Genomic DNA, 27,724 nt, shown 5'->3' with positions numbered 1-27,724 from the left:
AGAGAGACGTGCGCGAACATTCAGGGAGCGGAACGATGTTCTGGATTTGTTTGATGACGAGCAGCTGATCAAACGGTATCGTTTAGACAGAGCGGGTATTATTTTTGTCACAGATTTAATACTTTTCGATTCCATGTTGATTTCTGCATGTGGCTGCAGTGGGCTAGCATATATAGAGCCACCCACACCAGTTTCAAATTAGTTGCCTAATTAATGAATTGGAAAGAAAATGTTATGACAGTAGCGTATGTGTGTGGCCGTGAGGTGAGTGACGTCAGTGAGTGTGTGGGCGACAGAAGAGAGGGAGCGGTAGCGTGAGTGCCGGCGGGGACTAGTTTGTTTTGTATTATTTTGTAGTTTATTGTCAAAATATACACTCCCATTGTCCACTTAAATATTTCCAAGATATTTCTTTATTCTTAGACAACGGATTCCCTTCCGTGATTGGTCATTTCTATGGACACAGAAATGACATCACCTAAAATTCCATTTACGGCACATAGTAATGTCGTAATTCAGCTCTGAGTGTGACACTTAAGATTCAGTCCTACACTTCGCTGAAAGTGTGAGTAAGACGCTTGATAACTAACTTTTAAGTGCAGCTTTCAGCAAATAATTTATTTACTCTTAAGTCAACTCTTAGCAGACTTCTTAGGAGTAATTCTGAGAAGCTTGATAAGTACGGCCCCAGCAACCCTCCGATTGCTGGCACAGCCACTCTACCAACTTCGCCACGCCGTCATTCCTGTACCTTCTCTAGTAACAGTAGTGATGGGTCCTGCAACACAGATGCATCGGCGCATGCGTCGAGCTCATAGAGCGAAACCCTGTGTCGGTGCGCGTACCGCTGTTAGAAAGTCACGTGACCGATCATGAGCTGCTTTGGTCACGTGACCGATACGCAAACTGTATTGCACTGACGCCTCCTCTGTGCCCTGTGAGCAACGTTCCCTCTAGGTGCGCGCCTGCGCAATTGCGCAGTGCTCAAGCGTCCTCCGCGCACACCGTGCGCCGCACAGCCAATATATGCCGCGCACCAAATCAAACCCATCTGAATTCTAAACAAAATAAACACATTTATTCTGTGTAATTTTGAAATGCAACTTTGAGTGACAGTGACAACAAGCGGCCCTAACGGTGTTTGTCAACAACACGCATTGCGCCGCTTCCTAATAAATACAGTTTGGCGCGCAGGCGTCCGTGCGATACAGTTCATGAGCGGTCACATGACCAGAACAGCTCATGAGCGGTCACGTGACCAAAACAGCTCGTGTTCGGTCACGTGACTTTCTAAAAGCGATACGCGCACCGACACAGGGTATCGCTCTATGAGCTCGACGCATGCGCCGATGCATCGGTGTTGCACCATTGGAATCTTTTCTATAGCTTGAAAATATCCAGCGGGCCACATTAAAATAAGAATTGTGTTGTATTATGCCCAGGTAGCCCAGTCAACTGCCTTTTTTATGCTGTTTTGCAAGACCCGTGTCATGTGACTCCAAACTTGACACCTCATTGGCTGGTTCTGAGACAGTCTCGATTGCTTCAGCCTTAATTTACCGAAAGTGAGTCTTTCTTTTGAAGCAGCAAATTTTTCGACACAATTTTTTTACATTTAATTTTCATACACTGAATTTTTCAGCACTGAATTTTAATTTTAAAACACACATTTTGCCAACACATTTTTTTTCAATAAATCTGTCAGCATAATTTGATGTAAAAAAAAAATTCAGTTACAAAATTTCAGTGAAAAAGAAAAGCACTCATAATTAAGACACAAATTAACCTACATAGATCTGTACCTAATAAAGTGACCCATGTTCTTCTTAGGGTTCTGAAGGTACCTTTCTGCTGCCGGGGGGTGCAGGGTCAAAGATCCTGGTCTGCATCTCGCTGGGCAGTGCCGAGTAAACGGGCAGAATGATGAGTTCAGGAACGTCGGGTCCGAGCGACTTCATGCGCTCGTAGAGGATCTCGCAGGCGGTGTCGATCTCTTCCTGTCCAGTCAGAAAGACCAGGACGTCACCTGGGGAGAAAAGGACAGTGATGTCATGAGCTGATGTTGGAGGACACGATCGCTCATCGCCAAAACAAACCTGGAGGTTCTGTCAGGTGGATCTGCATGACGGTGATGAGGCTGGCGTCCAGGTAGTCCGTCTCAGGTTCTTTGGTGTACAGGACCTCCACAGGATACGTTCTTCCTGGGATGGTGAAGATGGGCGCCTCGTAGAAGTATTGGGAGAACTTGACAGCGTCCAGAGTGGCCGAGGTGACAATCAGCTTCATGTCCGTGCGCTTCTGGACAGTCTGGGTAAAAAAACAAAAAGCGTATATTTTGTCAGTTCGACAGGAAGTAAGGTGAGTGGGCGGGGCTAGCGGGAATCGTGCGACAACACTGACCTTCTTGAGCAGACCGAAGAGGACGTCGGTGTGGATGGTCCTCTCGTGAGCTTCGTCCAGCATGATGATGGCGTACTGGCCCAGCTCCGAGTCGATCAGACACTCTCGGAGCAACATGCCGTCCGTCATGTACTTGATCACCGTCTCTGGGCTGGTGCAGTCCTCGAACCTGATGGTGTAGCCCACCTTCACAGACAGACAGAACGTGTTTGAAGGCTCGCACTACAGGAAGCGGCTGTGGCGGCGTACCTCCTGTCCCAAGCAGCATCCGTACTCCTCCGACACTCTCTTGGCCACAGACATGGCGGCCACACGGCGAGGCTGCGTGCAGCCAATCTTTCCCCTTGTAGTGTATCCCGCCTCCGCCAAGTACTGCGTGATCTGCGTGGTCTTGCCAGACCCGGTTTCTCCGATGACGATCAGGATCTGGTTGTCGTGCACGGCCTGTGAGGAGACAAAGAAGAATTTAGCGGATGTTCGATGTCTAAGCCGGCGCATAATGATGAAGAGGAACCTGAATGAGCTGCTCTTTCAGCTTGTAGATGGGCAAACTCTCCCTCTGCTCCAGGATGGAGAGCTGGGTCTTCTTTCCATACGAGGCCTTGTTGCCTCCAAAGGCGTGCTTCTTCCACTCGGGAATGTCATTGGGCATCATGCCGATGCCTCTCATGTTTGCCGCAATCTGCCTGCCGTCAGCTGCAATGCGACACAAGGGTGTTGGCAAAAGCATCTTGCTAGGGCTGGACAATTAATCAAATTTCGATTTCGGCTTTCCACGATCAAAAAAATATTATTATGGAAAAAAAGAATTAATGGGCAGCGATGCAAATTCCTGCGATGAAACCGATGACAGAGCAGACATGGTCTTTCTTTCAATCATACGCTCAAAGTGTGAGATCTCACACTGGTTGCTACTTTTTATTTGACAATGCTATTAAGTAGGGATGGGAATTGATAGGATTTTTTCCGATTCCACCTTTGATTCTGCTTAACGATTCAATTCTTTACCGGTTCTCTTATCAATTCTTATTTGGGAAAAAAGAGAACAAATATGAATTAGCATCAATTTTGTCTAGTTTAGAGCTAACATGACCTTACAAAGCAAACAGTGACGTCTTAAAGGGTACTGCACTTTTTTGGGAATTTTGCCTATCGTTCACAATCATTATGAGGGACAAGAACACGCATGTCTTTTTGTGTGTGTGTGTGTGTGTGTGTGTGTGTGGGGGGGGTAAAGATGATAAAAAACGCTTGGAAGATGCGGCTAATTAGGAGTCACATTTGGAACTTTCAAAGCCCTCTAAAACAATTTCAAAACCCTCCATCTATGTTTTTTATACACAGTGCAAGTATATATATATAATGTAGTTACAGACACCTTCATAACAATATGTATTATGTTTTATATACCCACTGCAAGTATATATAGTCTCTTGCTATAGTTAGCTTCTAAGGCTAATACCGTAGCACGCCGATGTGTTAGTACGCTTAAAAAAAAAAAAAAAAAAAAAATTAAAAGGAGTTCCTCAGTGTTCGATCTTACAATAACAATGTCGCTACAGCTTGGTTATTATACAAGTGACAAAACGTATATTAAGTACTGTTGACGGTTTTTGAATGTGTTTTTTTAATTTAAAAAACTTTCAGTACAAGTACTTTCAGAAAATTTTGAGCACATTTAAAAATACCACAATAATGATAACCATGATAACTTTTTGTCACAGTAACCGTGACAAGAAACTTTCATACCGTGACATCCCTAATCATGATCATCAAAATTATTACAAATTATTCAATTTAATTTTACACGATATTCTCATTTTATGAGTTCCACCTGTATAATATAATGACTGAGAGAAAACGTGGTTGGCAAATTTTTGCAAGCTTTTGACCACAAACTTAGTCACTGCTCTGCGACATTTGTCGCTCCAGGCTGAGTGGTATTCTTCCCTGCCGCGGGGAATTAAAAAAAAAAAAATTATATTTAAAGTTGAGTTTTGGTGGTGCAATAAATACCCACGTTCCTAAATGAATGACTGATTGTGTTATTGATCAAAATAATTGTGATCATTATTTTTGCCATAATCGTCCAGCCCCACATCACGTCTCTGCACACACACCTTCCTGGACCATCCAAGCACGCACTTACCGTCCGGCAGTGGGTCCACCCAGTGCTTGTTCAGTCCCATGGGGATGGAGTCCATCTCGGCCTCCCGTGCCGCCTGCTTCAGCTCCCGCCTCTCTTTGGCCAGAGCGCTCTGCATCATGGCCGCCTGGGACAACGAGCCGTCTGGATTCTGATAGCAAAGGGGAAAACAGCGTTAGCTTTGACCAAGAGATGAAAAGTTTAAAGTCATCTTCCTACCTTGACGATCTTGACGGGGCTCATGTCCATGCTCTGCTTGGTGTGTCCTCTCAGGAAAGGCGGCTCCTCTTCAACTAACTCAATTTCTAAGTCTTCGTCTGGAACAAACATGGCGACAAGATGCAAACGGTCACTCGTGTTCATTCATGATGTTCTTCCATTTAAAAAAGGAAGAACAAAATATATTGTATGCCATATTCACCACAAAAAATTTTCAAAGTGGAATATTTCATGTGAATAGATACTGTAAACAATGTTGTTAATACATTACAACATTGCTTTAGATCCATTATTATTTTTTGAGCAAATATTTTTAAAAAAAATCACTTAAAGGTCTCAGGATCCGAACAGCCCCCTCTCATAAGTGTAAAAAATAAGTCATGTATCAATATATATTATTTTTACTTTCAACGCTCAAATCTCTAGCTCAACTTCAGATCTATTCGTCAATTATAAGTTTTGATTATTGTTTGAGTAATGACAGTTGTAAAGTAAAAAACTGCTTACACGGCCGCTTTGCGTTATTAGTGCCAATATTGAAACCTTTTGTCAATACACTAAACATGTTTGCTCTTTTATTCCCCTTTTTAAGTTTTTTTTGTAATATTTACTAAATGTGCCCTGGCTCGTTAGAAAATTAGCTGCGAGCCGCAAATAGCCCCCGGGCCGCACTTTGGACACTATAATAGCGTAATATCGCCATCTTGTTTACGTATGCAGTACCAATAGGGTATATAGCTATTGCATGATAGCCTTGTGGGTACCATCTGATGGCTACTACATTGAATGCTGTGTTACGTGGATTTTGATAAAAACTGTTGCACTCTTACTTCTGCACTGCTAAAATACTGTAACTTAATTTACTGACTTTAAAATTGTACTGTTTCGACCTGCACTCTTTTCTGTCTATTTGAAAATGTCAATAAAAAGTGTTGGATTAAAATACTGTAACTTGACTGCACGCTGATTTGTAACTCGCATTTTCATTATGTATTGCACTTGTATTCTAAATTGCTTTTCATTATATAATTTCAATTGCTACGTATTTTTAATCTTGTGTAATTGTAATTGCGGATGCTAAATGTGCCAAAAAAGGACTACAAATGGAAATTAGCATGGTGCTAAATTTGCTGGAGCCATCTTTTTAATGTAACTGCACATTGTCTTTCAAATAAATACAACTGGTACAGACAAAATTGTAAGCAATTGACAATGATAATGTTGAATAGATGAAAGTTTACATGAACTGAGGCCAAATTAAGCACTAATGTGATCATAATATATCAGAACAATGCAAGTAACGCTTTCAAATACAAACATTTTTCATAACTGTAGTATTTACTGCTATTGTAAATGGAAGGTCGATAACTTAATTATCCTAAATAGGTAAACAAACGTAAACATAGAATTGTCTCGAAATCTCTGTTAGCAAAAATTGCACTTAAATAAATATTAAACATCTTAAGTGCAGTTTTTTTCCAAGTTTGGGAAAAACAAGGCTGGGTGGTTTGTTTTGTTGTCTTTTGTTGCCAATGCCATCTCAACATACCTGCTAGTTGGTCTACAGGGGTCGGCAACCTTTATCACTCAAAGAGCCATTTTGACGAGTTTCACCAATTAAAGAAAACAATGGGAGCCGCAAAACTCTTTTGAAATTAAAAATGAAATAACACTGTATACAAAGCTTTTATTTGCTTTGTGTTATGTTTAAACCAGGGGTCTCAGACATGCGCCCCGGCCCGCAACTTAACATGACAATTTGATGTTAATGTAGCCCGCAAGTTTAACATGAATGGCGCATGACAGCGTCATACTTGCCAACCCTCCCAATTTTTCCGGGAGACACCCGAAATTTGGGCCTGATGGCACTGTCTTTAGCGCCCTCTGCAGCCTGCTCTAACAGCGTGACTGCCCAGCCACATGTTGAATGCAGCTTCTACTTGCCCACTTAAGAGACAGCAAGGCATACTTGTACAACAGCCACACAGCTTACATTGACGGTGTCCGTATAAAACAACTTTAACACTGTTACGATACAAATATGCGCCACACTGTGAACCCACACCAAAAAAGAATGACAAACACATTTCTGGAGAACCTCCGCACCGTAACACAACATAAACACAACAGAACGAATACCCAGAATCCCATGCAGCACTAACTCTCCGGGTCTACACTATACACCCCCGCTCCGACGCATGGAGGGGGGTGGGGAGGGGGGTTGATGTGTGGGGGGGTTTGGTGGTGGTGGTGGGGGGTGTATAGTGTAGACCGGGAGAGTTAGGGCTGCATGGGATTCTGGGTACCGTATTTCCTTGAATTGGCGCAGGGAATATAGTATTCGCACGTCTAGAATTACTGCCGTGTCAAACTCGTTTCTCAAAATAATTAACGCATGCTTGGCCTTATCGCCGGTTCATTATTGACGCCGGATCAAATTCGTTTCGCAAAATATTAATTTTATTATCGCATGTCCATAATTTTCGCCGGGTCAAACTCGTTTTGCAAAATATTTAGCATATGTCTAGAACTTCCACCGGGTCAAATTCGTTACGTCACGAGTGACGCTTAACTGTCCTCATTTTCAAAATGGAGGAAGCTGCTTTCAGTAGTTTGCAATCGCACAAAGAAAAAAAGATAAAGAGCTATTCAGTAGGATTTATACCGGTACAGTATGCTAAAAAGAACAGTAAGCAGCTATGTTTTATTAATATACCGTAGCTGCGTGTGTTAAATACTGTATGAGTCATCAAATGACTCCCGCCTCCTGGTGGTAGAGGGCGCTGCCGCGCTAGTGATCCTTCTTGCGACTTCCGGTACTGCAGAAGAAGTGAACACACGCAGCAAGAGATTTTTTTTTTCCCTCTGCGTTTAACAAGGAGGATTACATACCGGTATCTAAAATAAAACAGTTTTCTAAACTGGACTTTCAATCGAAGCAGGAGGTAATAATTAAAGGAATATCTCCATCGAGACAGAGAGACTTTTAAAACGGAAGAAAGAAAATAATGAAGACTTCTATAAACAAGTTATCGATGCTTTTGGTCAGAAGGAGCTGCAAATGGACTCCATTTATAAGTACAGGTAAGACCATAATAACGTTTTTTTAATTAAATGTGCTTTTCATGATGGTATGCTTACATCACACTCAAAGCGCACGCCTAAATTTACCGGATTCCTTTTGGTAAACGCCGGAGTGAGAAGAGGTTTTAAAATAATTACCGCGTGCACGGCCATCCCGCCGGTTTCCGGTAAACGCAGGAGTGACAGGAGGTTTTAAATTAATTAACGCCCCTGCGGCTATTCAAGGAAATACGGTATTCGTTCTGTTGTGTGTATGTTGTGTTACGGTGCGGATGTTCTCCAGAAATGTGTTTGTCATTCTTTTTTGGTGTGGGTTCACAGTGTGGCGCATATTTGTAACGTAACAGTGTTAAAGTTGTTTTATATGGACACCGTCAGTGTAAGCTGTGTGGCTGTTGACCAAGTATGACTTGCTGTCTCCTACGTGAGTAAGTAAAAGCTCCAAACAACATGTGGCCAGGCTGTCACGCTGTTTGTACAGGTTATAGAAGATAATAAAAGCAGTGCTAACACGGCAAGCCCTTAAATTAGTTGTTATGGTGAAAATTGAAGTATTCTAGCCCCGGAAATTTCTAAGAGAGGCAAGGAAATTTCTAAGAGATGCAATGAGAATCGTAAGTGTCCTGGGAAAATCGGAAGGGTCGGCAAGTATGCAGCTGAGCCGCATCAGAGTGGTCAAAGAGTCGCATGCGGCTCCGGAGCCGCGGGTTGCCGACCCCTGACCTAGGCACATAGGCAAATTTACAGCTTTTTTGTGTGACCTCCAGCTAAGAGAGGGACTATTTTCATTGTGGCCTCCCAGTGGACCTCCAAGGTAGGTCAGCCTTCTTAAGTGCACATACACCTAGGCACATAGGCAAATTTACAGCTTTTTTGTGTGACCTCCAGCTAGGAGAGGGACTATTTTCATTGTGGCATCCCAGTGGACCTCAAAGGCAGGTCAGCCTTCTTAAGTGCACATACACCTAGGCCAGGGGTCGGCAACCTTAACCACTCAAAGAGCCATTTTAGAAAGTTTCACAAATTAAAGAAAACAATGGGAGCCACAAAATTTTTTTGAAAATTTAAAATGAAAAACACCGCATACAAAGCTTAAATTGTTTTGCGCTATGTTAACCAGGGGTCTCTGACACAGGCACCGGCACGCATCTTAATATGGAAATTTAATGTTAGTGCGGCCCGCGACTTTTAATTGAATGGCGCTTGATAGCGTCTTTCTTGCCAACCCTCTCAATTTTCCGGGAGACTCCCACATTTTAGGACGTGCTGGCACTGCTTTTGGCGCCCTCTACAGCCTGCCCAAACAGCGTACCTGCTTGGCCACATGTTGAATGCAGCTTTTGCTTGCTCACGTAAGTGACAGCAAGGCATACTTGTTCAACAGCCACACAGCTTACACGGACGGTAGCCGTACAAAAACAACTTTAACACTGTTACGTTACAAATATGCGTCACACTTTGAACCCACACCAAAAAAGAATGACAAACACATTTCTGGAGAACATCTGCACTGTAACACAACATAAACAACACAACAAATACCCAGAATCCCATGCAGCCCTAACTCTTCCGCTCAACCGACGCACGGAGAGGGGGGGGTTTGGTGGTAGCGGGGGTGTATAATTAGGGATGATACTCGAAACCGGTTTTCCTGGTTGTTCGATAAGAAAAGAACCAAGTCCTCGGACTCGAATCCCTTTTTGAGAACCAGTACCCGTTATCGAGACCACTATAGTAAAGAAAAAGAGTTGGTTCTTTATTCGAATCCCTCGGAACGAATCCCGTCCCGACCAGAAATGCTCCGTGTGACATCACAAGAAATCAGTCACGTAGCTCAGTCGTTAGGCGCAGATAGCGAAAGCAGGAAAAAAATGGACGGGAAAAAGCGCTCCAAGGTGTAATGAAGTTCAAAACAAAAGGTATAATCCAATAAATAACTTTACTGAGAGATTTGAGCAGGGTACAAACACATGAAGAACACTTTTACGATCAACCGGAAACATAGCAACCAGGCTAGCAACGCACCTCCTTTACGGCAGCTTTCGCAACGTTCTTAAAGCAACCGCAGCACATACATATATATACAACACATCTCCCTTTTTTAACTTTTGTTTTTCTTTCCTTGTAAACAAAACAAAATCACACTGTATATGTGTTGTCTGTCTAATTATAAATAATGCAGACAAGGCGTGTTGGCTGAGTTCTTGATGTTTACTTTCACGGGTGACGACATGCAACAACACTTTTCGGGGCTACCGCGCATGTTCGTCACTCCCGTTGCATGATGGGTAGTGTAGTTGTTATATTCCCTAGCTCATAACATCTTTCCCCCTATAAAGAAATAATGTTAACTCAATTAAGTGTATTTCTTTTTTTAACTTTAACTTTTCATTTTTTAGCATTGTAACCACATTTGCAAACAACTTTTCTCTTCATAGAATTGTCTTTCAATAAATAAATAAAGTGCAAAAATGTCAAAGCATCATAACAAACAATTATGTCAAATAGCAGCAGAATTGCACTTTTTGGAGAGCTGTATTATTTCCAGTTTTGTGCCCAAGGGACTTATTTTATTTAACACTATATTATTATTTATACACCTATAGTGATCACAGAGACAGGTTGTTTTTGTGTTACCTTATATATTTGTTTTTCTGAAAAATCCCACTTAATATACTTTGGGTAACAACAGTCAATATTTATTTATTTTATTTTATTTTTTTAGGGGGGTAACAGTCAATATTTATTTATTTTTTTAGATTAAATTGTTTTCTTATATAATAAAAGTGAGCTTTTGTTAAACCAAATATTGTGTGTTTTTTTCCATATACAACAACCTATCTGGACTCGATAAGAGAATCGATAAGGAATCGGTTCGATAAGAGGATTCGATAATAGACTCGAACTCGATAATTTTTTGGTAAATGATCAAACATCATCCCTATGTATAATGTAGACCGGACGAGTTAGGGCTGCATGGGATTCTGGGTATTTGTTGTGTTGTGTTTATGTTGTGTTACGGTGCAGATGTTCTCCAGAAATGTGTTTGTCATTCTTTTTTGGTGTGGGTTCACAGTGTGGCGCATATTTGTAACGTAACAGTGTTAAAGTTGTTTTATACGGTCACCGTCAGTGTAAGCTGTGTGGCTGTTGAACAAGTATGCTTTGCTGTCACCTACGTGTGCAAGTAAAAGCAACATATAACATGTGGCCGGGCTGGCACGCTGTTTGTAAATGCTATAGAGGACAATTAATGCAGTGCCATTAGGGCATGCCCTTGATTAAGTAATTAGAGTGAACATAGGATAATATTTGCCCTGGGAGATTTCTAGAAGAGGCAGTCACCTGGGAAAATCGGGGGGGTCGTTAAGTATACTGGGAAAACCGGGAGGGTCGGCAAGTATGCAGCTGAGCCGCATCAGAGTGGTCAAAGAGCCGCATGCGGCTCCGGAGCCGCGGGTTGCCGACCCCTGATTTATGTTGATGGACTCATGTTGCTCATTCAGTTTGAAGATGGAATATTACCACACTTTGCACTTTGACTTTATAATAATATTTTTTCCTCCTAACTAGTGTCACTTCATTAGTAGTGCTTCTCACTAGCAAGTCAATGTCCGTATATTCTGTGTGTGTCCCGCCTGCTCATACCGAAACAAAGATTGTGGATGACTAACAAGAGGCTTCACTCTGTTCGTTAAATTCTGCTGGTAAATAAATGTGCCCAGGTGCTGAGAGCAATGTTCCCTCTAATTTTTCATGTGTGTGAGCAAACGCACAAACTCCCTGAGCATTCAGTGGAGCACATGTGAGCAACATCAGACGTGCACACTGTGGCCACATCAGCGTCACACCTGTCCCAAACCTGACATCATAACAATTTAAAGGCCTACTGAAACCCACTACTACCGACCACGCAGTCTGATAGTTTATATATCAATGATGAAATCTTAACATTATAACACATGCCAATACGGCCGGGTTAACTTATAAAGTGACATTTTAAATTTGCCGCTAAACTTCCGGTTCGAAACGCCTCTGAGGATGACGTATGCACGTGACGTAGCCCGGGGAACACGGATATGCCTTCCACATTGAAGCCAATACGAAAAAGCTCTGTTTTCATTTCATAATTCCACAGTATTCTGGACATCTGTGTTCGTGAATCTGTTGCAATCATGTTCATTGCATTATGGAGAAAGAAGCTGAGCAAGCAAAGAAGAAAGTTGTCGGTGCGAAATGGACGTATTTTTCGAACGTAGTCAGCAACAACAGTACACAGCCGGCGCTTCTTTGTTTACATTCCCGAAAGATGCAGTCAAGATGGAAGAACTCGGATAACAGAGATTCTAACCAGGAGGACTTTTGACTTCGATACACAGACGCCTGTAGAGAACTGGGACAACACAGACTCTTACCAGGATTACTTTGATTTGGATGACAAAGACGCAGACGTGCTACTGTGAGTATGCAGCTTTGGCTTCTAAACATTTGATCGCTTGACCGTATGTGCGTAACTTTTTTTTGCGTATGTACGTAACTTTTTTAAAATATATAAGCTTTATGAACCTTGGGTTAGGTGAACGGTCTTTTGGGCTGAGTGATTGTGTGTGTTGATCAGGTGTTTGAATTGTATTGGCGTGTTCTATGGAGCTAGGAGCTAGCATAGGAGCTAGGAGTTAGCATAACAAAGACGTAGGTGTTTTTATGCAGGATTAATTTGTGTCATATTAAATATAAGCCTGGTTGTGTTGTGGCTAATAGAGTAAATATATGTCTTGTGTTTATTTACTGTTGTAGTCATCCCCAGCTGAATACCAGGTACCGTGAGTATGCAGCCTTGGCTGCTAAACATTTGATAGCTTGACCGTACGTGCGCGTCGCGTACGTAACTTTTTAAAAATATATGAGCTTTATGAACCTTGGGTTAGGTGAACGGTCTTTTGGGCTGAGTGATTGTGTGTGTTGATCAGGTGTTTGAATTGTATTGGCGTGTTCTATGGAGCTAGGAGCTAGCATAGGAGCTAGGAGCTAGCATAACAAACACGCAGGTGTTTTTATGCAGGATTAATTTGTGGCATATTAAATATAAGCCTGGTTGTGTTGTGGCTAATAGAGTATATATATGTCTTGTGTTTATTTACTGTTGTAGTCATTCCCAGCTGAATATCAGGTACCGTGAGTATGCAGCCTTGGCTGCTAAACATTTGATAGCTTGACCGTATGTGCGCGTCACGTACGTAACTTTTTAAAAATATATAAGCTTTATGAACCTTGGGTTAGGTGAACGGTCTTTTGGGCTGAGTGATTGTGTGTGTTGATCAGGTGTTTGAATTGTATTGGCGTGTTCTATGGAGCTAGGAGCTAGCAGAGGAGCTAGGAGCTAGCATAACAAACACGTAGGTGTTTTCATGCAGGATTAATTTGTGGCATATTAAATATAAGCCTGGTTGTGTTGTGGCTAATAGAGTATATATATGTCTTGTGTTTATTTACTGTTGTAGTCATTCCCAGCTGAATATCAGGTCACCCCCGGCTCTCACAGCATCTTCCCTATCTGAATAGCTTCAACTCCCTACTAGTCCTTCACTTGCACTTTACTCATCCACAAATCTTTCATCCTCGCTCAAATTAATGGGGAAATTGCCGCTTTCTCGGTCCGAATCTCTCTCACTTCATGCGGCCATCATTGTAAACAATAGGGAACTTTGCGTATATGTTCAACTGACTACGTCACGCAACTTCCGGTAGGGGCAAGCCTTTTTTTTAATCAGATACCAAAAGTTGCAATCTTTATCGTCGTCGTTCTATACTAAATCCTTTCAGCAAAAATATGGCAATATCGCGAAATGATCAAGTATGACACATAGAATAGATCTGCTATCCCTGTTTAAATAAAAAAAATTCATTTCAGTAGGCCTTTAAATGTTCTATTAAAATAATTTTCTGATATAAGTGATTTTGCCCTCTTACAATGACAATAACAAAAAAACATGTTTTTCATGACTAAGGCTGAAACGATGCATCGACGTAGTCGACGTCATCGGTTACGTAAATACGTTGACGCCGTTTTTGTGCGTCGACGCATCGCATATTTACGTCACACTACCGTCATGGCGAAGCGCAAAGCAGACGATCAAAGCAGACGATGCGAGCGTTGCGAGCGAGGGGGGAAAAGCATGCCAAAAGTGGTCAAAAGTGTGGGAGTATTTCAATAAACGGCCTAATAATGTTGTTGTATGCACACTGTGTCGAGCGGAAATGGCCTATCATAGCAGCACAACTGCTATGAACGAACATTTGAAAAGAAAACCATCAACTAGTCAATCGTCCGCGTGAGCATACGTTGTCATCATTACACAAAAACATGAATGTGTCATTTGTATCTGCTAGGGGTGTAACGGTACGTGTTTTGTATTGAACCGTTTCGGTACGGGGCTTTCGGTTCGGTACGGGGGTGTACCGAACGAGTTTCTAAGCTAAAGCTAAAGTGTTAACAAGCTGCTTTGCTCCTCTGCCTCTGTCTCAGCACGCAGCATTGTCCCACCGACACAACCATCTGATTGGTACACAGAAAGCATTATCAGCCAATCAGCAGTGCGTATTCAGAGCGCATGTAATCAGCGCTTCAGCGTGGAGCAGATAGGTGTTTAGCAGGTGAGCATCAGGCAGCGGACTCTCCCCAAATGATGATAAACACCCCCCAGTCAACTACTAGTAACATCACTATGAGCCCGTTGACCTTCTAGAAATATAAACTGCAGCTCAGCTCACTCGCAGTCCTGGTTTGAGGTGAAGGCTAATTACCTCTCTGTTCCAGCCACATCGACCCCTTTTGATCGCCTATTTTCAGCTGCTGGGAATATTGTAAACAAGAAAAGAACCAGAGCATGTACACATGCTAACCTTTCTTCATTACAACTGTTAGTCACTCACTGGAATGAGTAGAATTGGTTATTGTGTACTGTGTTGGACTGGATGTTTATTTTGCACATTTTAAAAGCAATACTTAATGTTTACAGTGCTCCAGAATATTTCGTTTTGCACTTTTTTGTATTGGATGTTTATTTTTATTTTTGCACATTTTAAAGCAAAATAAGCAATACTTTTACTTTTGAAATGCTTATACTATTGCAGAATATTAAGATTTGCACTGGATGTTGACTTTTATATTTGCACATTAAAAAGCAAATAAGCTACTTTTAATTTTGTTAAATGTTAAAAGTTTTAAATGTTTACATTGTTACAGAATATTTAGTCATGTTGTTGTCAATGTTGACTGAGTGGCCATACTTATTTTTTTTGTAAATAAAAGCCATGCCTTTTGAAAAAACGGGCCTACATTTATTTTTTCATCTTCATTTTGAATAAAAAAATAATCGGTAAAAGGAAAAATAATCTATAGATTAATCGAAAATATATAGATTAACCGATTAATCGAAAAAAATAATCTATAGATTAATCGATAGAAGAATAATCGTTAGCTGCAGCAGCCTTATTCATGACCTATGTGCTAGTATTGTATGTCTGGCTGCGGGTCCTACCTTTAAAAGAAATGTTACCCCTTTGAGAGATTACATTTAGTTCCTGTAACTTTCTGTCTGTAAAATACATATTTTTATTAGCATTTATGAAATCTAGTGACAATATTTCATGAATAATGTCTTTAGATTAACATTCTTAATAAATGGCAGTAAAATAAGCACATATCTGATTGAGGAGTCTTAAAGATTAAAGATTAAGATTAAAGTACCAATGACTGTCACACACACTAGATGTGGTGAAATTTGTCCTCTGCATTTGACCCATCCCCTTGGGGAACAGTGAGTGTTACAACCTGGCATTTACACATTGTGTGGCGTTGGGGTTGTCCGACTTTTTTTGTGGCCATAAACACAGCACTGGCTAAGTGCCATGAGTACGTGTGTTGGTGCAGGTGAGCGAGCGAGCGGCTTCTGTTGAAACGACGGATGACACAGTTGGTTTAAGCCTGGTTTGTATGGCAGAAAATTACCAGTTTTTATAGATAAAAGGTTTTTTTTACTCATGTTTTTGGTGTGGTTACAAACAGTTTTGCTCAATAAAGTGATTGATGGAATTCGTCTCGACAGATAATTGAACTGTGTTGACAAAGATTGTTTTATTCATTGGGGCCACGCTTGTTGTCACCTGTCACTCACAGAGTTGCATTGCAAAATCATACAGAAAAAATTGTTATGTGTTTATTTTGTTTAAAGTTCAGATGGGATTTTTGATTTTCTGCGCGGCATATATTTTCTGTGCGCTGAGGACGCGTGAGCGGTGCACAATTGCGCAGGCGCGCAACTTAGAGGGAACGTTGGCTGAGAGCGATGCACACAGTGAGACCTCTTAAATTGCATTTTGAAAGCCAGAGACGGAAAAAAGAAACACGCGGACATTGCAATTTATCCATTTAGCCAGTTCATTTTCATTTATCACTTAACTAATTGACCTACAATTGTATGACATTTTTTAATGCCTCATGACATTGTTTCAAATGCTTTTAATGCTATTTACGGCCTTAATTTTCACAGAACACATTTAATGACTTTACAACATGTGTGAAGTTGGCCACCCTTATTGCAAATAGTAAAATAACACTGCCATTTCTTTGTGCCGTAAACATTTTTGGTCTAACTGTTATAGTTTTTATGTTAACGTATTATTTATAACCAGCCTATAATGGACAAAACATGTTTGTATCACAAACAAATGGGACAAGTTTAGGGGGCTGGTTATAAATAACAACACTTTAGTAACATAAAATCTATAATAGTTGGACAAAAAATTTTTGCACAACAAACGATTGGGACTGGTTTGAGGATGGTTTGACAAAGTGGGGGTGCTGGTTATGAATAATAAAATGATAATAACATAAAAATTAAATAGAGAAAATGCTTTGCAGCACAAACAAATGGGACATGTTTGGGGGGGGTGGTTATGAATAATAGCATGTGAACATAAAAACTATAATAGTTGGACAAAAATGTTTTTTTGGTTATGAATAATAAAATGTTAATAACATAAAAATTAGATAGAGAAAATGCTTTGCAGAACAAACAAATGGGACATGTTTGGGGGGGTAGTTATGAATAATAGCACGTGAACATAAAAACTATAATAGTTGGACAAATATGTTTTTACAGCACAAACAAAAGGGACAAGTTTGGGGAGGTCAAAATATAAATATTGTCAAAATATTTATTCTAGAATAACTTAAAAAGTGTAACGGTATAAACCAAAATGTTTTCAGCACAAACGAATGGCAGTGTTTTTTTAAGACTCACGATGGTAAGTGGGGCCAACTTCACATTTTAATAACACCTGGAAACCCTGGTAAAGGCTTCTGATTGGACAACTGACACTCTCAATTACCTTCCTCATCGTCGACTTTGGGAAGAATCCCAGTCTCGTCGTCAAAGTCGGGGAACTCTTCTTTAGACAAAACATTGGCGGCGATCATCTGGGGGCAGCAGCAACGTGGGTGATGTCAAGTTTGGGTGAGCGATGACAATGTGCACAACTCGACCACGACCAACCTGCTTGATCTCCCACTTTTCCGGATCGGAGATTTTGGTGAGCCTCTTCCTCTCCAGCGTGTCGTCTTGTTCCAACTCGCGGGTCTGACCCAGGTTGAGGTTGCTCGGCCCGTCCGGGTTCCTCATGGTCACCTCCTCGCCGCCGTCTGGACCCACGTTCCTCCTCCGGTTGGGGTTCAGGTCCTCGCCCGTCTCCTGGTCCACGTCCTGGAAGAGGACATAGGGCGTTACAATGTGACTTAGGAGACGAGCTGCTGTGACGCCGGCGTGGTGGCTACCTTCATGCTGAGGCTGGTCTTGGAGCCTGTGAAGGACAGCACTTTGATCTTGACCCTTTGGCCTTTGCTGACCACATCCGCCACGTTGGCCACTCGGCCTTCTCGTCGCAGCTCAGAGATGTGGACCAGCCCTTCCCATCGCTTCCTGCAGAGGAGAGAGACCTGTTAGCGCCCATGCCAAGCTATCAGACCTGGGAGTTGGCTCCCCTTCTTGCAAATATGCAAATAACACTGACATGAATGAACGTATCTATGTTACGGGCCTGGTTATGAATGAATAAAATGTTACTTGTATAAAAAACTATGATAATTAATAACATAAAAACTGTAATAGTTCAAACATTTTTGCAGCGCAAACGTTTGGGACAAGTTTTAAGAGATTTTTACAAGGTTGGAGGCTGGTTCGGAATCGTAACACGCAAACAAAAATTATTAAAAAATAACATAAAAAAATATATAATAGACAAAACATTTTTGCAGTACAAACCTCGCTCAAACGTTTGGGACAAATTTGGGGAGATTTCAGCAAGGTGGGGGGATGGTTATGAATCATATCATTAACAAAAACTTTTTAACATAAAAACTATCATGTTACTATCTTTGGGCACTACACTACACAACATTTATACTTTTTTGATTACATTGAGTGCCAGTTCTATGATTAACTATATTCCTCCATAAAATAAACAACTCTGATAAAGTTTTATATTACTTAAAACTGTTTTTTTCTTGATAAAATTCGACCCAAATATTTACAAAGTGGCTGGATAAGTCAAATTTTGATTTCGATTAAGAATTGTAACACATTATAATCGCGATTAATTTGAAATTGATTTTTTTACACCCCTAATAGTTCTGCAAAAATGTTTTGAGGCACAAATGTAGCACAACGGTTTGGGAGAAGTTTGGAGATATAGGGAGAGCTGGTTATGAATAACACAAAAATAACATAAAAACTATAAAATACATACATATATCATGGGGACATGTTATGATTAATAAAAGGTTAACATATAAGCTATAATAGTAAGACAACATCATTTTGGAGCAGAAACAAACGGGGAGATTTTGAAAAGGGTGCTGGTTATGAATCATAAAATATTTGTATAGCATAAAAACTATAACAGTAAGACAAAAAAAATTAGCAGCACAAACGTTTAGGGAGATTTTGACATGGTTGGGGGCTGTTATGACCAATAACGCACTAACGAGATAAAAACTAGAATCGACAAAACATTTTGCAGCACAAACAAATGCGACGAGTTGGTCAAGGTGGGGGGGCTGGATGACACCACTAGTCAGAAAATGTATTTTAGAATAACTTAAACAACATTATTACCGCACAAAGGAACGGCAGTGTTATTTGAATATTTGTAACGATAAGGGGGCGGGGCCAACTTCACACAGGTAGGAGTTGGTGCTCGCAGTGCAGACCTGAGCCCCTCCAGCTGCACGAAGCATCCAAACTGCATGATGCTGGTCACTTTTCCGTTGTAGATGTCGCCAACAGAGGGCTCCTCCGGAGGGGGGCGGTCCACGTGCTTGTCCTTCCAGTCTCGCTCTTGATCTTTCCTGGGGCTTGGCGAGCGCTCGCTCCAGCGGGAGGACCGGTCTCTCCTCCTAGAGCGGTCGCGGTCTCTATCTCTTTGGCGATCACGGTCTCTGGATCGCGACCTGGAACGTGAGCGGTGGCTCCTGCGGTCCCTGTCCCTGTCCCGGTGCCTGTGTCGATCCCTGCTTCTGCTGCGACTCCGGCTGCGCCGTCTGCCCTTCTCCGAGCGGCTCTTTTCCCTTTTAGGGACCGTGGTGCTCACACTGGGCATGAACATCTCCAGCTCCTTCATGGCGTCGGCCGCCACCTTCACGTCCTCTTCGTCGAGGACCTGTCGAAAATGACACAAACAAAACGGTGAGCGCCGCCTTATGAGTTACGTAGCGGTCTCGCGCGCGAAGCAGAGCATCGTACCTTCGGTGGCGGCTCGTTGGCTCGGCACAGCGCGGGGAACAACTCCTTCAGTTTGTCCTTCTCTGACTTTGGCATCAGAACGTCACAAGTTTCTGTGACGACATTGACATGTTAAGAGCATACAAAGTATTTTGGTACAGATTATGTACACACTAACAGGTGCAAAAACCTTACACCAGAACTGAATAAGTAGGGGTGTAACGATTCGTTTGAACAAAGATTCTATTAATTATTTGATGTTGCCGATACGATTCACTGAGTTGAAATCGGATAGACTGTAAATAATTATTGGACACTGCAGGTGAAGTTTCCTATATTTCTGTTATTTCTTGTAAGGGAATTATGTATTACTGAATTATTGATACAAACAAACAAATAAACCTGACCTTTGAACTATATTTCATGTCTGTCAAGAATGTACGCTCATTTCATTTCTCTTCTATTCTGTGCCATTGAATGGACCGGGTGTGGGACACAGTTAAATATGAAGTCGTGCCAACCTGTCTACAGAATGTTTTGATTGTCTAAGTATGATTAAGGGATTCAAGGATGTTGCAAAACAAACATGTCGAAGACCACAACAGAGTGACGCATGAGAACAAACAGAGTGACGCACGAAGAGACAGATAAAAATGGCAGGAGACCAGGACTCGAGAGAGATTGCTTTTTTGTGTGTCCTCCGGAGGACGGCCGTTTGTTTGCAGGGACAAAACAATCCAACTTATGCACTTTTGACTATGAGTAAATAAACTTGTTGTACTAAATTCACTTTTGTTGCTGTTTAAGCTCGGTCAATCCACCACAATTGCAAATAAATTGACATGTAATTTGAACAAAGTGCAGCTAACACTCAAGTTTAAAGTCACAGTAGAGTGGAAAAACAAGTTGCTTCTATATTGAAGCTATTATCATAAAAATCTGATTTATAACACCTAAACACTTCCAAAATGTGCGTAAGATTGATACTATTTTAATCATATCTATTTCTTCGGAGATTCCAGAGCCATTTTGAGAGATAATGAGGAAGCCAGTCATGTGAGCCACGGATCCCTTCCCCATCAACAACAATGCTAATCAGGCAGACTTTGTGGGAGCCAACAACAAATACTTTGGGAAAATTATGATCCAGGACATCATATTTTGAGCCCAAACACAAAGAGGATGAGCAATAAGTTTTATAAGCCGACTGCTACAAGGATGCAGCATTGCTAGAAGCTAAACATACAAACTAACCATAATAAAGCATAAAAAAAAACAACACTAATATTTCCACTCTCGCTGGGATGCCAACAGACGGGACGCTCGCATAATTCCGTTTAGATGAAGAATCAATCACAATCCTCACGAGGGGTTAAAATAAGCAGAAAGTGTCTTTTTCGCCACCTCTGGATGTGAAAGTGGACCAGCTTGTCAAGTCCATGGCCACATTTGTCTACTAGCAGGTGAGCGATGCATGAATTATAATCTAGAATTTACTTTTAGCAAGTTTGAGACCAAACAGAAGCAGCCCCTGGCTCAGTGTGTCAACAATAGCAGCGTAAGCTAGCATTAGCTCACTGCTATCAATGCGCCGCTAAAATAGTTTGCCTGCGTTGGCGCCTGTAATAACAATATCACATTTCATCGACAGCTGAGCTAGCTTCCGGAGTTGGCCGAGATGGTCTCATAAGATGTAGTTTGTCATTAAATATCCTTCGCGAAAATGGCCTTGCAAGTATGTGCGTTGTCTTGTCTAATCATAAAAGATGCAGACGAGGCGAGTTGGCTGAGTTCTTAAAGTTTACTCCGCAGCGTGCTCATCAAACACATCCCGCTGCCGGCATGTATACATTAAACAACCTAAACGGGGCTTCTGCGCATGCTCTTCACTACTGTGGCATGCTGGGCAATGGAGTTCTTATGTTACCTGGTTCATAACATCACTATATATCTGCCTTAGGCCATCTAGAAGGCCTTACTGACAACAACGCGTGATCTGATTGGCTATCGCAACTGTCTGTCCCCGTTCACTTACATTGCACGGACGCCCGCATTGCTGAATCTGAAGGCTTCTGGCAGATTTGGTACAGCGTGGCAACATAAGTGAGCTGAATTCTGATTGGATAAAAACTCTATAAACTAAAAACAACAGCGCTGGAAGGAGCGTAATATGACATGAAGAGAATATGAATACTTTTAATATCTAGGGAAAGTAAATACAAAATTACTTTTATCTTTAATTATGATCATGATTTCTGGTTATGTTAGCCCAGCAGAGAAGGCCTTGCTGGCCCTGAAGGCCCACCGCTGCCTAACATCACACAAAACACAGATAACATTCTAATTACTGGACTCACTGGTGACGGTGGCAGAGAAGAGGACTGTGGAAAAACTACTGAGCATCATGGATGATGCCAGTCACCCTCTGCATACCGTCATCAGTAGCCAGAGGAGCCTGTTCAGTGCTAGACTGCTTCATCCCAAGTGCAGGACTAATAGACTAAAAAACTCCTTTGTCCCACACGCCATCAGACTAGGGCTGGGCGATATATCGAATATACTCGATATATCGAATATACTCGATATATCGCGGGTTTGTCTCTGTGCGATATAGAAAATGACTATATCGTGATATTGGAGTATACGTTCTCACACAGTTGCTTTTAGCTGCGGGCATTACACTGCAGGCGTTTCTCACTCTTTCTTGTCTCTCCTTCTGACAAGCGCACCTTCTTACATATGTTACATACGTCACATACTGTCACGCGTGCAAGGTCATACGCCCTCGCCGAGCAGAGAGGTAGCGGCATGGTAACGTTAGCTGTTGTGCTAGCGGTGCGAGTGGCAACACGAGAGAGAGAATGCGCCAATCTGGTAACAAATGAAAGAATAATTAATTCCCAAGAAAAACAGCACGGGGTCCATCGTCTGGCCGTGGTTTGGCTTCAAGTGGGAATATGTTGAACAATTATGCGGCAAAAGCGTTGCTGCAAAAAGTAGCACCACTGCTAATGTGTAGCATCATTTGAAAAGTCACCAGCTAGAGAATGAAGAGTGCTTGAAACTGTGCATGTCAACATCTCGGCCGGTGCCACACCAACAAAATGCCCAAGCAACCATTTCCAGATCAACACCGTATGAAAAAAATAATCAACAACAGAAGGAGATAACGTCCGCAGGAACCTACCACATAGTGAAGGACATACACTATTTGATTTCCTATTATGCAGCTAATTTTTATTTGACAGTTACCGTATTTTTCGGACTATAAGTTGCAGTTTTTTTCATAGTTTGGCCGGGGGTGCGACTTATACTCAGGAGCGACTTATGTGTGAAATTATTAACATATTACCGTAAAATATCAAATAATATTATTTAGCTCATTCACGCAAGAGACTAGACGTGTAAGATTTCATGGGATTTAGCGATTAGGAGTGACAGATTGTTTGGTAAACGTATAGCATGTTCTATATGTTATAGTTATTTGAATGACTCTTACCATAATATGTTACGTTAACATACCAGGCACGTTCTCAGTTGGTTATTTATGCCTCATATAACGTACACTTATTCAGCCTGTTGTTCACTATTCTTTATTTATTTTAAAATGCCTTTCAAATTTCTATTCCCGGTGTTGGGTTTTATCAAATAAATTTCCCCAAAAAATGCGACTTATACTCCAGTGCGACTTATATATGTTTTTTTCCTTCTTTATTATGCATTTTCGGCCGGTGCGACTTATACTCCGGAGCAACTTATACTCTGAAAAATACGGTATTGAAATATCTTGTGTGACATCATGCACAAAAGTGCACTTTATCTGTTTTTAACTATTGTAGTGGCGTTCTGTACAAAAAGTGCACTTTAATTTAGTGTTGTTTTGATATGTCATCTTAGTGACATCATGCACAAAAGTGCACTAATAGCTTGTTTTAAAATGTCTCTGACAATCTTGCACTTTCTGTTTTGGAAATGACATGGATGTTTGTGCCACTGCTTCGTAACTGTTTAATAAATACACTTTTGGTAAATTGACTTAGTTGTGACTTCCCTCTCTGCATGAAAGTTTAAAATGAACATATATTAATGCAGTATGAACAATAATATTTGAATGTAGACACATAGAATCATCATACTGCTGTGATTATATGCATCAAGTGTTCATTCAAGGCGAAGGCAAAATATCGAGATATACAGTATATCGTGCATCGTGACATTGCCTAAAAATATCGAGATATTAATAAAAGGCCATATCGCCCAGCCCTAAAACAGTGCAATAGTTTTTCATAACATGGTCACTACTGCCTAGTTTCTCTTGTTATAATATTATTTTTTCTGTTATAGTTTTATTCTTATTGTTGCTTTTTATTTTTATTCTTATTGTAAAAAATTTCTATTTTATTTCCATGTATACCCCCATTATTTACCTTTTAAACTCGATCTCAATTCTGTACACTGCTGCTGGAATTGTAATTTTCCTGAGGGAACTTTCCTGTAGGAATCAATAAAGTACTATCTATCTATCTAGTTAGGAGAGGGAATACACAGTAATTTACCTTTACTTGAAGACACTTTAGATGGGGGTCTCATGGTCTGAATGAGCCTGAGCAAGTTGCCAATGAGAGAATCCTGCGGAGACAACATAAATAGTGATCAATTTAAGGTGTAAATAAAACCACAGTGAACAGCGTGCCAGTGTGACGTCATCGGTCGTGTAAACTTACAGTGAATTCTGCTCCATTTTCGAGCAGAAGCGCTTTGAATCCGTCAAACGTCTGGTTTTTTTCCGCCAGGCTTATGACAAACTCCGCTGCAGTGCAACAAAACACACATTTAGTATTTACACCGGGTTAGTTCGCGCCTTTCACACAATTTAATCTGGCGAAACGATTAACGACACAAGCTAGCGTTAGCTTTGGCATGCTAGCCCCAAAAAAGTTCGGCGATAAAACACGAACCTAAGTCTTTGTCGCTGATTCCAAGATGGTTGTCGAGCTCCGTGCACACTTTGGACACCAGCGATAAGAACTCCAGCTGGGAGAGCTCGTCCACGTCGGCGTCTGACATCTTTTAACAGCGAGATTTGTTTTGTTACCCAGACGTAGAGGCGAGAACGCTAGCATACATGCAGCCTCGGTGCTGCTCTACTTCCGCTTCCGGTTTAGGCGGCAATGTTGTTTTTTATTTATTTATTTATTTATTGTAAACCTTTATTTATAAATTGCAACATTTATAAACAATTGAGAAATAATAATATTCAAAATAAGTACAAAAACAGTATTCAATTTGGAACACAGCATCATTGTTTTCACATCTTTTTGGTTGTTAGGGGTAGAGAGTGTTTTAAGGTAGAGTTCTAATTCTTTTTTTAAAGTCACAAAAAACAGGTCGGGTATTGAGAAACTTACATTTATGAATATAAAACTTAGCCAATATTATGGTTTAGCCTCGGTGCTGCTCCACTTCCGCTTCCGGTTTATGCGGCAATGAGCGTAACCGTGTTTATCTTAGCCCGCTAGATGGCGCTCGTAATACAAACCAGGATTTACCTGTTCAGCAATCACCATTAACTCAAATAAAGACTACCTTTTAACGGTCTATATCACTTTATATGAAGTCAGTATTTTACATGATGTTCCCCTTGTGGCATCGCCCCTCTTTCCAGTATATTTAAGTGGCCATATAGGTGAATAAGTTAGTTTATGGTGTATGTTGGGCATCACAGCGCATTAGACTCACACTAAAAGCAACATGTCACAGCTTGCCTCAATAAGGCAATAATAATGGGCTTTTTTGTCTGTGGGCGCTTTAACAACAAGACCAGGAGCATCAATCGTGTCCTATTGTGCTGTCAGTGGAGGAAAAAAAGTGTGTAAGTGTATATGTGTGTGTGTGTGTGTGTGTGTGTGTGTGCGTGTGTGTTTGTGTGTGTGTATGTGTGTGTGTGTAAGAAGCAATCCACTGCAAGACTACAAATCTTTGAGCTATGAATCAGGAAAGTGCAATCATGACTTTATCTCCTTCTCAACGCCTGATGCTTCCTGCCTGCATTTCACTGCACTCAGCTTGTGCCGCTACTTGCATGCATCCTTCTTAGCATCCTGTTTTGCATTATTTTGAACACCCTTTGTAGCATGGTCATTGGCATTCTTTTTAGCATCATTCTTAGCATCCTTTTTTGCATCCTTTCAAGCACACCTTTTAGCATCATTTTTATCATTGATTGATTGATTTAAACTTGTATTAGTAGATTGCACAGTGAAGTACATATTCTGTACAATTGACCACTAAATGGTAACACCCAAATCAGTTTTTCAACTTGTTTAAGTCGGGGTCCACTTAAATTGATTCATGATACAGATATATACTATCAGATATATACTATCATCATAATACAGTCATCACACAAGATAATCATCATCATCATCCCCTTTAGCATCCACTTTAGCGCCCTTTTTAGCATTCTTTTAGCAGCATTTTAGCATCCCTTTTAGCGTCCGTGGAAGTCGCTTCCTAGCGGTCCCACTGACAGACACTTCACAGGAGCCCATACTTGCCAACCTTGAGACCTCCGATATCGGGAGGTGGGGCGTGTTTGGGGCGGGGGGCGTGGTTGGGGCGTGGCTAAGGGTGTGGTTAAGAAGAGAGTATATTTACAGCTAGAATTCACCAAATCAAGTATATCATATATATATATATAATATATATATATATATATATATATATATATATATATATATATATATATATATATATATGTATGTATGAAATACTTGACTTTAAGTGAATTCTAGCTATATATATATATTTTATTTTTGATCTTTTTTTATTTTATTATACATATAAATAAAATACTTGAATTTCAGTGTTCTGCAGGCTATCCAATAGATGGCAGTATTGTCCTGTTTAAGTGTGTCACAATATTGCTGTTTACTGCAGACGAACTGCTTTACGGTAGACTAAACGTGACTGCTGTTGTTGTGTGTTGGTACCGCGCTGGGAGGACGTTAATGAAACTGCCTAACAATAAACCCACATAAGAAACCAAGAACTCTCTCTCCTTGTTGTGCACTCTACTCTCTAAAAGCCGTTGATGTTATGACGTCATTAACATCAATCTTGGCATCCTTCTTGACATCCTTTTAACATCCCTTTTAGCATCTGCTTTAGTATCCTCCTTAGCATCCTTTTTAGCATCATTTTCAGCATCCTTCTTAGCATTGTTTTTTTAGCAACCTTCTCCGCATATTTTTTAGCATCCTTTTCAGCATCCTTTTCAGCATCCTTCTTAGCATTGTTTTTTAGCAACCTTCTCTGCATATTTTTTAGCATCCTTCTTAGCATTGTTTTTTATCAACCTTCTCCGCATATTTTTTAGCATCCTTTTCAGCATCCTTCTTAGCATTGTTTTTTAGCAACCTTCTCCGCATTGTTTGCTGTGTGATGTTGCCTCCTTCTGTTTAATATCAAGTTCATTTTAGTGTGCGTGTTGCCGTTATTTGGAACCCTGTTTTTGACAAGCTGACTCATCCGAGTAACAGGAGGGCGTTTTTAGCATGAAATTACAAAAGACATGAAATATAGTCACATGACACTCATGCTGATAGCACAATACCGTGACTCAACACAATTAAAATGAACAAATAATGTCTGTAACAGGACAGTCATAGTAGAAATATGATGCAATATACATCAACATAAAAGAGTCAACTGGGGCGGATGGGAATGATGTAACTTCCTGTGGACTATGTGACTGGGTGGGGGGGGTTGATGTGTCCGGGTAACAGGACTGAGTGAAAACACCATGAATAAATGATTGTATTATTACATTCATGTTAGCATCTAAAAGAGCTAGAGATTGTCATGCTAGTTGACTACTAATTATTAGTGAGACAGTTGTCAGCTAGCAATTAGCACGCTTGTTGCTACCTACCGATTAGCGCACTAGTTGCCAGCCAGTTATTAGTGGCGCGATATTTAGGCAAAGCACAATACCAAGGTACCTTTAGGACAAGTTTGCTTGAAAAGATCATTTTATGCAGACTATATAAGTAGGGGGTCCTCACTACATCAGTTTGGGGGTCTTTGGAATGAA

General features: G+C 41.0%; 1 protein-coding gene across 2 annotated transcripts in view; it reads right to left on the bottom strand.

Moving 5' to 3' along the window:
* The window catches only part of dhx8 (DEAH (Asp-Glu-Ala-His) box polypeptide 8), a 37,607-nt gene that overhangs the window by 3,067 nt on the left and 6,816 nt on the right, over positions 1-27,724 (bottom strand). The window contains exons 2-16 of one of the 2 annotated variants that reach the window (XM_062056913.1): positions 24,588-24,696; positions 24,354-24,439; positions 24,186-24,258; positions 19,651-19,742; positions 19,119-19,567; positions 17,685-17,829; positions 17,407-17,613; positions 17,243-17,330; positions 4,766-4,863; positions 4,550-4,697; positions 2,915-3,096; positions 2,650-2,844; positions 2,401-2,586; positions 2,097-2,307; positions 1,845-2,026 (exon numbers count right to left, since the gene is read on the bottom strand). In XM_062056913.1, coding sequence (XP_061912897.1) covers positions 1,845-2,026; positions 2,097-2,307; positions 2,401-2,586; positions 2,650-2,844; positions 2,915-3,096; positions 4,550-4,697; positions 4,766-4,863; positions 17,243-17,330; positions 17,407-17,613; positions 17,685-17,829; positions 19,119-19,567; positions 19,651-19,742; positions 24,186-24,258; positions 24,354-24,439; positions 24,588-24,696 — 2,451 coding nt within the window. The remainder of the gene's footprint in view (positions 1-1,844; positions 2,027-2,096; positions 2,308-2,400; positions 2,587-2,649; positions 2,845-2,914; positions 3,097-4,549; positions 4,698-4,765; positions 4,864-17,242; positions 17,331-17,406; positions 17,614-17,684; positions 17,830-19,118; positions 19,568-19,650; positions 19,743-24,185; positions 24,259-24,353; positions 24,440-24,587; positions 24,697-27,724) is intronic. The other variant, XM_062056914.1, reaches the window with a different exon arrangement.

The sequence above is a fragment of the Entelurus aequoreus genome, linkage group LG08, assembly GCF_033978785.1.
Source record: "Entelurus aequoreus isolate RoL-2023_Sb linkage group LG08, RoL_Eaeq_v1.1, whole genome shotgun sequence".
Lineage (NCBI taxonomy): Eukaryota > Metazoa > Chordata > Actinopteri > Syngnathiformes > Syngnathidae > Entelurus > Entelurus aequoreus.
This window is presented reverse-complemented; position numbering and strand designations above follow the sequence as displayed.